Here is a 14,034-nt window from a genome sequence, read left to right as displayed (position 1 = left end):
CTTTGAAAATTCTGATATACTTAAATTTAGAATGATATACCATGATTGTTATGTCATTAAATCAGATATTTTGATCAAGTTGATTAGAATTCCTAGATTTTTCATGAGATAAGCTGATTGATTAAGAGCCCCCCAGCAGCTGAGTGCATCAGCTGGAAAAGTTTTATGGTTGAAGGATTTGAAGGAAAATTAACTTTTTTTATGAATTTGGAAACATCGCAAAAATATGTTTTCATTTTAAATATATAATGATATATATTTTTGATCTATTATGGATAATTTTACCTTTCAAACCCTGAAGATTTCTTTATTTTTCAGGTCGTGTTTATATTTTACAGCTGGCTATACGTCAGTTCATGAATATCGGGGATGAGATATTTTGATTTTCTACAGACACACTCTTTCACTCAATTCTATTATCCACAGACGACAAAAGTCTCAGCTGTTTTTACAAGGATCCTTTAATGTCCTTCAGCGAGTTTTTACAGGGATGAGACCTAGTGCAATCGAATTTTCATATCATAAACCTACTATGTTCCGAATTTTGTGAAAATCGTTAAAGCCGTTTTCGAGATCCGTTGGACATAAATAACTATAGAAATAACCAAAAAATAAATTTATACAGACATTTCTCGCTTAATAAGATAGGATTATCATCTCTATCAACCTGCTCATCATCTGTGTAAGAGTATGGAATATGAGTGGACAGCAGCCTGAGGAAAATATTTCACTGTTATTTGTTTGTTTGTTCTCAATAGAGAGATGGAGACTGGAGAGATAAAGAGATCAGAAAATAGAAATTGTCAAAATTTATAACACAAGTTAACTCATCATAGCTACAGTTTTCAAGCACACTGGAATGCCCGGAGCAAAAAATATAAATAAACCAGCACTTCCATTTAAATTGCTGAACATTTTTCTCTAGAGGTGATGCCCACTCAAGTTTCAGGCTTGTGCGTGGGTTTCTACAACAATGGTAATGGTGAGGATGATAATGAGAGATTAGTGAATCTCCAAGCAGCTTTAAGTGGGTTCCAAATCACTTGGGAGCGATTTCTAAACTCATTAATCTATTTAATGGAGTCGACCCTTCAAGTGGTCAACTCTTCACCCTTCCAACGGGAGTAGCAGGTGCATGTTTATTTTTATATTTGAACACATTGTGTATAACACAGGATATATATGCAGGGAAATTTAATAAAATGAAGTTTCAGGCCCGGTTTCACAACATCCGGTTAAATTTCAACCGTTATTGATTTCATGTGAACCAATCAGAGATACAGTCTTTTCAAAAACGCCTTCTCCGATTGGTTCTCGTGGAATTGATCACGGTTTAAATTTGACCGGTAGATAGAGTCATAAATCTTTCTGCTATCGCACGTGTTTCTTACCCGAGCAGAGGAAACGCATACATTATAGACTTAAAATAGAATTTTGGTACCTTTTTTTGAAATCAATTGAATGATAATTCGAAAATACAAATTATGAGGATTGTTTTAATCTATTACAGGAGTTACACAGACTCGTGCTAGTTAACACATATTGAGACACGTTTTAGTCTTGCCTCAATATGCGTCTTGACAAGAGTCTAGCGTGGCACGTCTTGTGAATTTTATTTTATTTATTCATAATTTTCACAAAGAAGCGCTGATTAGGAGAGGTAAACTAAGGATACTCCCTGTACCCCCCAAATTGAGATAACATTTCAAGAGTCCGGAATAGGGTTATGATTTCACTTTTCTGAAATGTATTTATTTTTTCGCCAATCCATAAAGTTTGTCGCAAATCGAGACCTGACGCGACCTGACATGACGTGACGTGAATCTGCAAGATAAATATTACTATAAAATTCTATTTTAATGTTCACAGTGCAGGTTTTGTCTCAATGTGAACACTATAATATGATCATAATGGTATCTCCCAACTCGTCTAGCAGACTCGCGTCTCGTCGCGTTGCGTCTTAGTATACGGCTCCAGCCTTATACGCTTTAGAACAAAATTTCATAGAACTATACTTTATAGCTTAGGCTCTAGCCTTATATAGACTCTATAGCCTTGCTTTAACATGTGCTACAAAAATTCGCACTGCGTCGCGTCACACGTGTTATTCGGATCTCAATATTTGTGACAGGCCTTTTACAAATTCATAGCATGAAAAAAAAGTAGCATAAGAAGATTTCCCATGTTATAGGGCGTGTATATTTCATATTTCAATTTTACCTCAAGTCGATAATCCTAGTAGTTCTTTTTCTTGAACCTATGTGAGGCTGGTAGTCTCTCATACTGTGCAGTTCTTATACTCTTGTTCAGCCAAAACAGTAGTCGACAGTAATCAAGAAAAGATAGCATTAGAAGATATTCCATAGGCGTTTATGCTTCAAATTTCAATGTTAATTCAAGCTGATAGTCCCAGTAGTTTTTTTTCGTGAAGCTATATGTGACGCTGGTAGTCTCTCATACTGTACAGTTCTTACACTCTCGTCCAGCTAAAACAATGATAATGGACAGTAGTCGACAGTAATCAGCTAAGTTGACAGAAGAATAACTTGAAATTTGGAACATGAACGACCTATACCTTGACTTACTTGACTTACTTAGTTCCTGTCGCTCCTTGAGGAGCATAGGGCTTCCGAGAATGTCCTCCATCCAACTCTGTCGCGTGCTAACGCCTTCGCCTCCAACCACGTTTTGCCGGCTTTCCCAATTTCTGTCTGGATGGTACGCTTCCACGTGATTTTTGGGCGTCCTCTTGCACGGTGTCCTTGAGGATTCCAGTCCAATGCGTCTTTTTCAATGGCACCTTCTTCCTTGCGCAACGTGTGCCCAATCCATCTCCATTTCCTTCTTTTTATCTGCATTTGGATTGGATCCTGACAGGTAGACTCCCATAGTGCTTCGTTGCTGATAACCTCTGGCCATCTGATGCCCATTATGCGACGCAAACATCTATTTACAAATACTTGTAACATTTTAGAGGTCACTGTAGTCACCTTCCAGGTTTCACATCCATATAAGAGGACTGATTTTACATTGCTATTAAAGAGTCGAATCTTTGTGGCTTTGGATATATTTTTATTTGCCCAAATTGGCCTCAATTGTATAAAAGCTCCGTTTGCTTTCTTGATTCGACTCTTTACATCTTGATCAGCTCCTCCTTCTACAGTGACCATACTACCCTAGTATAAAAAGGACTCTACCAGCTCGATATTGGAGTCGCCCATTTTCAAAGGCATGTCTGTTCTTGCATTTACTCTCATTTCCTTTGTCTTTCTAGCATTTATCTGCAAGCCGGCCTTTATTGCCTCATTTGAAATATTTCTCAGCTTTTCTTGCATGTCAGTAAAGCGCTGTGCCAGTAGACATATATCATCAGCAAAGTCCAGATCCTCTAGCCGCCCTCTTAGGCCCCAAGGTATCCCTCTTCTCCTACCTCCACCAGCTCTTCTCATCACACTGTCCAAAACCAGCAAGAATAACGTGGGAGACAACACACAGCCTTGACGGACTCCAGAAGTGACAGGTAGGGGTTCACTCAAACTTCCTGCATGGAGGACACGGCACTCACAATCCTCATACATATTTCTCAGAATGCTCACCATCTTCTGTGGGATGCCATAATTAATCAGTGTACTCCACATCACTCTTCTGTTAACTGAGTCAAAAGCTCTTTCGAAATCGATGAAAGCCAGGTAAACAGTGCTCTGCCATTCAACACTTTGCTCTAAAATTATCCTCAGTGTGTTTATTAAATCTACACAGCTACGGTGCTTCCTAAAACCAGCTTGTTCTCTCCGTATTTTCCTTTCAACAGAATCCTTTATCCTGTTTAGGATTACTCTTGCTAGCACTTTACTAGGCACTGAGAGCAGTGTTACCCCTCTCCAGTTTACACAATCTGTAGAGCAACCTTTCTTGGGTATCTTCATTATAGTACCTGTCTTCCATTCTGCAGGAACTCTTTCTTCTTCCCAAATTTTGGTGATTAGGGGATACAAGATATCAGCACTCGTCTCTACATCAACTTTTAAAACATCTGGTGAGATATTGTCTGAGCCAGGAGCTTTTCCATTTTTCATCTCACTTATAGCCTTCTTCACCTCATCTTTTGTTTGCACTTCCCATTCTATGTCTGTGACCACTGGCCCATCTCTGTGCTCTATTTCTTCATGATCCTCTATCTCATTTTGCCTATTGAAGATTTCCATGAAGTGTTCTCTCCATCTTTCAAGTTGCTCATCCTTACTAGTCAGCAATTGCCCTTCCTTACTCTTTACTGGGCCATCATTTCGATAGGATCTCTTGGATAAAGCTCTTGTGATTCTGTACAACTCTTTGCTGTCACCTATCCTTGCTGCTTGCTCTGCCCTAGCTGCCATATCATCTACATACTTTCGGTGATCCCTTCTGACACACTTTTTCACCTCCTTCTCTGTTCTTGAGTACTCATCCTGGGCCTGTTTTTTCTGCAACCTAGTTTTGCTCGTATTGATGTTGGCTTTCTTAACTTTTCTGAGCTGTATAAGATCCCATGTTTGTTCAGACATCCAGTCCCTCTTCTGGTGATCTCTCTAGAACAGATTTGCTTGTTTCTGAGTAAGCTTCTCTAACATTCATCCATAGACTGTCAACACTTCTCTCATCATTCTCCTGCATCAAAACATCAAAGCGGTTTTTGACTTCAAGAGCGAACTGGGTTTTCACATGCTCATTCCTCAGCTTTGCTTCATCAAATCGCATTCTGGGACTCACAAATTTCCCCCCTGCAGCCATTATCTTCATAGCAAACGTAGCTATACCTTGAGACATATTCTTATGCTATTCTTTCGCTATCGTTGAGAGAAGATAGTTCCCCTATAAAAAAGATAAAAGTTGAAGGATGAAAGATAGAAAAGATATAGATAAAGACATAAGGAAAAAATAATTTCCTATGTCCAGTAATAATGGACAGTATACGACAGAAATCAGCTCAAGTTAACCTTCTGGCAGTCGCGCTGTTGTAAAAAGTACAACCATAGAGAAACGATAGCTTAAGTAGATATCCCATGGTATAGGGCGTCTATGTCACAACTTTTACTGTTATCTCAAGCGGATAGTTCACGTGATTCTCTTCCATGCAGCTGTGTGAGGCTGGTAGTCTCTCAAATTGTGCCGTTCATACACTCTCACCCCGACAAAACATTAAAAATTGTCAATAATCGACAGTAATCGGCTTGAGATAACAGTAAAAGTTGCGACATAAACGCCCTATACCATGGGATATCTACTTACTCTATTGTTTCTCTATTATACAACAGTGTCAGTTTTTTTGCTGCACAAAACTATTGGATGGGGTGGTATCAATGAATGAGTCACCTATGCATTCCAAAACTTTCCCCCCATCACTCCACTGAGTTGCAGTATCAACCGAGCAATGGTTCAGTCTTCAGGTGCCAATTAGTCGCGACAGTCCATAAGTTCCACTGTGCATAAGATAGGGAAAGGCTGTATACGGGGACTGTAAACGAACCAATAACACAGAATTGATAGCTTTGCTTGGTGTACCTTATTGGGCTATGAAATGGTAATCATCCAAATGTTCATGGGTGTAGAATAATCCATAAAGGTGGAGAAAGTAGTTATACAATATTAATTAATATGTTTTGACAGTAAACAGAGTACATAATACTTGGAAAATTGGATGTTGTAAAAAGTACAACACGCGACTGCTCGTGTGATTGAGTAAGGCGCGACTACCAGAAGGTTAACAAAAAATTTGCTTGAATTTTGAAACATGAACGACTTATACCATGGGATATTTATCTTCTTATACAATCTTTTCCTTATGCTTATAGCTCCTTAAAACAGTTCAGAGCATACCGTACTCATACGATATAAAACCGGCGCTTCCATTTAAATTGCCAACCGGATAAGTTGTCGTTCCTAAATTTTATCAGACAGCTACGATGGAACTGGGGAACAATAAAATACGAACTGTCGCCATTTCAAAGTCATGAGTGTGAGCTCATGACTGTGTGCTCGTGTGAATTCGTGTGAGTCATGTGTGCTAGTTCGTAGACATTATATGCGAATAAGCAGGATTAATTGCTCAGTTCTCATATATGGAGATCAGGTGATGAATTGTGTGATCTTATGTTTTCAATCTTATGCTTATATTGAACCTGACGGTAAACTATAGGTGAAGAATACTCTATCTAACGTTATAATGACAGTATAGATATTGCTATCCTTGTCTATCATTCGAGAAGGATTTGCAATTAAAAGCGGAAATTGTATATATATTTTTTTTTTCAAAGCCTCCTATAATGAGGATGTTATGTACAAGAATTAAACTTTATTCAATTCTATTCCATCAATTGAATTGTATTGTGGAATTCTATTCCAGTAATAAGGATTCTTGAATTCTCAAAAGATCCGGTGTCGGATTGCAAGATCCAAAAGTGCTTTCATAACAATGGGGGCTGTTTCAAAAGCCATGACCTCAGCTTGCATACGAAGATTCGATTACTAAGGCTGTGCAAAGGCTAAAATTTTTTTGATCTGTATATCATCAAGCTATCAGAATGAAAAAGTTTTCTCAGAAAAACATTTTTTCCTGATCACTACTTTTTGAGATATGACCGCCTAAATTTTAAATTTTTGGGACAGAACATTTTAAATTCGGTAAGAGATAAATCCATGAGTTTTGGAGGATAGATTCGCAATGGTATTGTTGATCTATTAGAACAAGAATTGTCTGAAAATATCAATTTTTGAGATAGTTATTCAATTTACTAAAAATAATTTCTAGTTGAGTTATTTCTGGTAAATTGAATAACTTTTCCAAAAATTTATATTTTCAGAAAATTCTTTTTCTTCTAGATCAACAATATCATGAAGAATCCATCCTTCAAATCTAATGGACTCATATCGTCATTTGAAATGTTCTCATATCTCAAAAAGTAATGATCGGAAAAAACTGTTTTCCTGATAAAACTTCCTCATTTTGATAGCTTGATGATATACAAATCGAAAAACTTGGAAAAATGTCACGAGTAAAAAGTTTATTTTTAGCCTTTGCACAGTCTTGTAAGTGTTATGTGTACTCAGTACTGTTGTATGATGTTGAATCATGGACTCTAAAGCAAAACGCAGTAACAAAGCTCCAAGCGTTTGAGTTATGGCTGTAAAGGAGAATCCTAAGGATACCATGGACTGATAGGGTTATCAATCAGGAGGTGTAGAGGAGGATGAATATGGCCCCAGAACTGGTTAACATCAAAAAATTCAGGAAGATGCAATACTTGGGCCACTTAATTCGCAATAAGGGCAGATATGAGCTATTGTAAAGCATACTGCAAGAGAAAATAGAAGGCAGGAGAGCCCCAGGTCGAAGAAGGATATCCTGGCTGACCAACCTGAAAGCCTGGTTTGGAAAAACCTCCATTCAATTGTTCCGGAGCGCAACTAACGAAGTCATCATAGCCAATATGATCGCCAAAGCTCGAAACGGACAGGCACCCTAAGAATTAAACAAATAAAACATTTTTCGTCGACAATAACAAAATGGTCGTCTCAGGTAGACTGACGTAGTAGCGATACTGCTCGGTTATTGGATGATGGGCGGATCCAAGTCGAGCCTACTTTCAACGATTGGAGCAGCCAATCAGAAGTCAGAAGTAAAAGGGGAACTGATCGAACGAAAACAATTATCGAACTTGTCTATTTATTCATTCGTACAATCTATTTTCCGTAGTTTCCAATTATTAGTTCTTTCAATCTATTAAACTATTCTTAGTTTTCTTATTCATAAATAATTTTTCATTCATTTAGAGAGGTTTTATAATATCGATTCTGATATGTGGAACACTATAAGGCTGTGCGAAGGCTGAAAATAAACTTTCTACTAGTGATATTTTTTCAAAGTTATTTGTTTTGTATATTATCAAGCTATCAAAATGAAGAAGTTTTCTCGAGAAAACATTTTTTTCCGATCATTACTTTTTGAGATATGAGCACCCAAAGTTTAAATTTTTGGGACAGAACATTTTCAGTTTGGTAAGAGATAAATCCATGAGATTTGGAGGATAGATTCTTCATGGTATTGTTGATCTAACAAAAACCTAAATTTTCTGAAAGTATCGATTTTTAAGAAAGTTATTCATCAATGTTGTTTTCCATCACGAACTGCTTATTATTAAATCACTTTTTGCTTTTAGAAAAAACGACTAGCAGTCAGATATTTTACAATAAATGAATTAATCACTCACTGGACAACGAGATCTTTCGTCAGTTTCGCCATCTTCCTGGTTGTACTCATAGACAAGTAGACTATGTCTAATTCTTGTCTAATTCATTTATTGTAAAATATCTGACTGCTAGTCGTTTTTCCTAAAAGCAAAAAAAAAAGTTATTCAATTTACTAAAAATGACCAAAAATAACTTCTAGTTGAGTTATTTGATGATATACAAACCGAAATACTTTGAAAAATATCATCAGTAGAAAGTTTATTTTTAGCATTTGCACAGCCATAATGAATGGAAACTTATCACTGTCACATATTTACAGCTCAATATTCAAATAAAAAGATGAATTGGCAGTCTTTTAATCCACTCCTCCATAAACTGGTGAATTCTCACAGAAAATAGGATATTCATCTAGAATGTTATAAACTGGCTTATATACGTACGGGATAGTAAATTTATGTTTGACGCATCACATCTGAACTACTGGACTGATTAACTTGAATTTCTTCATAAAGATTCTTAATATTAACTGAGGATGATTATAGCCCTATTCTCCATCCTTCTAAATTACATCACGCATCACGTCAAGATTTCAGTTTGTCAAGTTTAGAAATGGATCCTTGCGGAGCACGGGTTACCTGCCAGTCTATAATTGACCGAACGCAGTGAGGTCTATGTTCTAACTCGGTTTTTCTTTCGTCTGACTGTATATATATGTAACGCATTTACGGCCAAACGCGTTGATAGAATTCTATGAGATTTGGCAGGAATATTCCTTCTTCAAATTCGTGTCGATGTGTATACAAGATTTTTCAAAAATTCCCATTTTGAGGATAATGTGAAAGGAAAGGGAATTTTCTCCGTACTCCAATATCACCATATCATCCACTCTGGAGATAAGATTAATCAGACCATAGAATTATTCATAATCAATCAGCAGACAAGTGGATTATTCATTGCATGCATTACACAGATGTCTGGAGAAGCCGGTGAACAGGTGACACCAGATACTTGTGGATTAGAAAACTGCGTGAGGTCTACTGTTCACAGAACTACCAGTATTATAAAGGGAGGAATGGGAATAGTATTATAAAATAGAAACTCAGGAAGTGGAAGTGCAAATTTTTAGTGAGAAGACATGAAGAACCCAATATATGACCTATAAACTTGAGTGTTGATAGGGAATGACATTGGATAATACGGCAAGGCAGAACATCCAAAAGGATCTCTCTGGCCCGGTTGCACAAAAGACGATTAAATTTTAATCGTGATTAATTTCATGAGAACCAATCACAGAGGGCCTTTTTGATAAAACGGTTTCCCTGATTGGTTCTTGTGGAATTAATCACGATCAAAATTTAGCCGGCGTTTGTGCAACCGGCACTCTGCCAATAAAAGCCATATGGATGAATAATAAAGGAGGATTTAGCTAAAACATCTACTGGATAGGAAATACACGAGTGACTCATCAACACATCTAAGCTACTGAACTAATAAACTTGAAATTTTGCGTGAATTCTTAATTTACCGGAGATGGTTATAGGCACCACCTCCGTAAACAAATCCATAGTGCATTCTGGTGACGTCAGCACCGGTAGGGCTCCTACACGAATAAAAATTTGTCGATTTCAGCTGATCTATATCGGCTAGTGTTTTTATTGGTGTAGGAGTCCTACCTGTGCTGACATTACCATCAACCACCTGTCATGCACTATGTCTTTGTTTACGGAAGTAGTGTTAAGATATGTGCACACAGATCGTCATCGGACGGACGGCACGCATCGGATGGATCGGAGGATAAGATTTGATGCATCATTTTCAATTGGAGTGCGCATACCTAAACGATGCGGATAGGTATGCGTACTCCAATTGAAAACAATGCATCAAATCTAATCGTCCGATCCATCCGATGCGTGCCGTCCGTCCGATGACGATCTGTGTGCGCCTACCTTTATAGGCCGAAAAATTTTGGAGGATACGTTATTGATAAATACAATTAATTCATTAGATTATTTAATCATTGATTAACTTCTATTTTCAGAGGAGGAGTTGGATCAATTCAACATCCACGTGGCTCGATATCGACCAGAAGAGTTGACCAAACTCACAAAAACCACCAAATTCACCAGGAAAGAGATCCAGCTAATCTACAGGGGCTTCAAACAGGTGAGCCAAACATTCTCACCTTGAAAGTGTAAAGTCAAATCAAATCAAATCGAAATCCATTTATTGCCAAAGACAAATTACAATAATTTGTATAGGCCACGTCTTGAGAAAATTACATAAATCATACTACATAAAATCAACAAGAAATCATCACATCAACGTCTTAAAATTTCTTCATATTGAAGGCAAAATATTCATCATTGGTATAAAAACAGTTTCTTATAAGAAAATCCTTAATTTTAAGTTTATATTCACTCACTAGTAAGCCTCTTATATGTAACGGTAACTGATTATAAAACCTAATTGCGTAAAAAAGCCTATTAAATAATAATTAGTGGAAAAGGACAAAAGGACTGAAATCCTGGTATCAGCGACTGAAGTCGTACGATTTGAATCGCGCTAGTGTGAGAGCTGCCACACACTTTCTATGTATCGTAGCTCTTTTCCAAGAGCTTCTATAGTGAGGTTCACGTTATAATGGCAGTGGAGGAAGGTAGTAGAACAACGTTGTCGATCCTCAGTCTTGTCAATGCCTTCTATAGACGGTTTCTGATACAGGTCTATTGATGTAACATTAACTGTCCATTCTATTTTAAAATAATCATATCATATTTTACTAAGAAGAAATTATATTTATCAATCATTAATTTTCATAGTTGAAAAGAAATATTTTGTTTATTAGTTTTTAATTCTACGTCTATATAATTATTATATAAAAGCGAAATGGCATTCACTCACTGACTCACTCACTCGCAGAACTAGAAATCTACTGGACCAAAAACGTTCAAATTTTGTAGGTATGTTCATTTGGCCCTTTAGAGGCGCACTAAGAACGGATTTGGAGAAAATTTTTAATATACGCCCATAATCTGCGTTTTTCCAGCGTTTTCTCAGCTTTATTGAGAACAAATGAACAGAAAATGTTCAAATTAGGTACAGAAGCTCAGCTAGGGTGTTATAATGTTGCGTTAGAAGGAATTTGCAATAACGTCAAAGATACGCCCAAAATCTGCGTTTTTCCAGCGTTTTTAGCGTTTTCTCAGCTTTATTGAGAACAAATGAACAGAAAATTTTCAAATTAAGTACAGAAGCTCAGCTAAGGTGTAATAATGTTGTGTTAGAAGGAATTTGCAATAACGTCAAAAATACGCCCAAAATCTGCGTTTTTCCAGCGGTTTTTTTTTTTTGCTTTCTCTGATTTATTGAGAACAAATGAACAGAAATCGTTCAAATTTGATAAAGAAGCTCAGCTGGGGTGTAATAATGTTGTGTTAGAAGGAATTCGCAATAACGTCAAAGATACGCCCAAAATCTGGGTTTTTCCAGCGTTTTTTTTTTTTTGGCTTTTTCTCAGATTTGTCGAGAACAAATGAACAGAAATCGTTCAAATTTAGTGGGGTGTAATAATGTTGTGTTAGAGGAAATTTGGAATAACGCCAAAGATACGCCGAAAATTATCGGTTTTTTGCGTTTTCTCAGTTCTTCCATCAAGTATTCTTTCATCAATAGACAGAAAATGTTCAAACTTGGTACAGAGGTTTAGCTAGGGTCTGAAAATTTTGTGATGGGGTGACTTTGATATTTCATGAAAGATACGCCAAAAATCAGCGTTATTCCAACTTTTTCCTCAGCTATTCTGCGTTTTCTCAGTACTTTGCTTTTTGATGGAATGAAGCATGCTCAAACGAAAAATGCAGGCAAGCGAAGCGAGCCTGCTGATCTCTTTTTTGGACGATCCAGTCGGGGGTCCATGGGGTGGAGCCCCCTGGCTAGACGGATATGGCGAGCGAATAATGACGGCCTGACGGCTAGTTGTTAAATACGATCTGGTAACAGATCAGAGCGAGAAAGAGATATCACTATCTGCTTTGTTGAATGATAGACAAGGATAGCAATACCATTGCTATTCAAACACTTCTATTATAACGTGGACCTCACTATATACTATTCTTAGTGTGCGTTCGTCTTTATCTAGTGGAAACAAACGATGAAAATTTGAGCAGCTTATTAGTCAGCAACACGAACACTGACTGACCAACAATCCCTTTGAAACAACATATCCCGCCGCATAACACAGGGCAATAATATAACCATCATCCATACAGACAGACAGGTCAGGTCAAAGGGATTTTAATCACAGTTGCAAAGCTTCTAAGTAACTAATTCATTGGCACACATCATCATCATCATAATAGTTATCATCGTTATCGTCATCAAGTGAGAAGATACATACAGCTATAGTGAGGTCCACGTTATAATGGTAGTGTTTGATTTGCAATGGTATTGCTATCCTTGTCTATCATTCAACAGAGCGAATAGCGCTATCTCTTTCTCGCTTTGTTTTTTGCCAGATCGTCTTTTAAGAATGTAGAATTAATAATGACTAGCCGTCAGGCTCGCTTCGTTCGCCATATTCGTCTAGCCTGGACCCCCGACTGGATCGTCCAAAAATAAGATCAGCGGGCTCGCTTCGCTCGTCTGCATGTAGACCTCACCGGAACCTCTGTACCGAATTTGAACGTATTATGTCAATTTGATCTCGAAAAACCCCTGTTACTATATCGACGTATCTTTGGCAAACAAAATTCTTCCACCTGCACTGAATTTTTTTTAATATATTTACATCAATTATTGAAAAAGGTGAGGAAACGCAGAAAAGCTAAGAAAACGCTAATTTTGGGCGTATCTTTGGCTTTATTTCAAATTCCTTCTAACACAACATTATTGCACCACAGCTGAGCTTCTGTAGTAAATTTGAACATTTTCTGTTCATTTGTTCTCGATAAAGCTGAGAAAACGCTAAAAAACGCAGATTTTGGGCGTATCTTTGGAAATTTTTCCAAATCCGTTCTTATTGCGCCTCTAAAGGGCCAACTGAACATATTTGAACGTTTTTGGTCCGGTAGATTTTTAGTTCTGCTAGTAAGTGAGTGAGTGAGTGAGTGAGTCAGTCAGTTAGTTAGTGAGTGCCATTTCGCTTTTATATATATATATAGATTAACAAGATATTCCATCTAAGTTATGAAAATACATTACTAGTAGTTCTGTGAACACAAGACCTCATGAAGTTTTCTCATCCACAAGTATTCGATGTCACCAGTTCTAGTTGATTCAGTTGAATCACAATATTCACAGTCGAATCATGATTTACTCTTGAAACTGTTATTTGTTTTCTCCAAGATCAAAAACTCACTTAAATAAATAAACTCAGTTCACAATTGAATTTGTATCCCATATGATAAATTATCCAATTCCGTGATAATCTTTCCATCTAATAAAAATACTTCTCAAGTATTTAAAAAAAATTTTTTTTTCTAATCAAGAATATTACAAAATTCTTCAGCATCATTTAGTTCATTTTCTTCTTTATTTTTAATCACCCATTGATTTTTCAAATTTGAGAATATTGATACTGATGGGCTCGCATCATAAAAAATATTGAAACCCCACCTTATAGGAATAGAAACAACCAGACATCTGTGTAATGCATGCAATGAATAATCCACTTGTCAGTTGATTGATTATGAATAATTCTATTCTCTGATTAATCCTATCTTCAAAGTTGATTATATATATAGTGATATCAGAGTATAGAGGAATTCCTTTTCTTTTCATATTATTATCCTTGAAATGCAAAATTTCAAA

At 36.9% G+C, this 14,034-nt stretch overlaps 1 protein-coding gene across 2 annotated transcripts in view; it reads left to right on the top strand.

Moving 5' to 3' along the window:
* Positions 1-14,034, top strand: part of LOC111055389 (Kv channel-interacting protein 2-like) — a 434,616-nt gene that overhangs the window by 355,003 nt on the left and 65,579 nt on the right. For both annotated transcript variants that reach the window (XM_039425548.1, XM_022342583.2), the window contains one exon: positions 10,265-10,389. In XM_039425548.1, coding sequence (XP_039281482.1) covers positions 10,265-10,389 — 125 coding nt within the window. The remainder of the gene's footprint in view (positions 1-10,264; positions 10,390-14,034) is intronic.

This window comes from Nilaparvata lugens, chromosome 4 (genome assembly GCF_014356525.2).
Source record: "Nilaparvata lugens isolate BPH chromosome 4, ASM1435652v1, whole genome shotgun sequence".
NCBI classification, from domain to species: domain Eukaryota; kingdom Metazoa; phylum Arthropoda; class Insecta; order Hemiptera; family Delphacidae; genus Nilaparvata; species Nilaparvata lugens.
The sequence above is the reverse complement of the archived record's forward strand: the minus strand, read 5'-3'. Positions and strand labels throughout refer to the sequence as shown.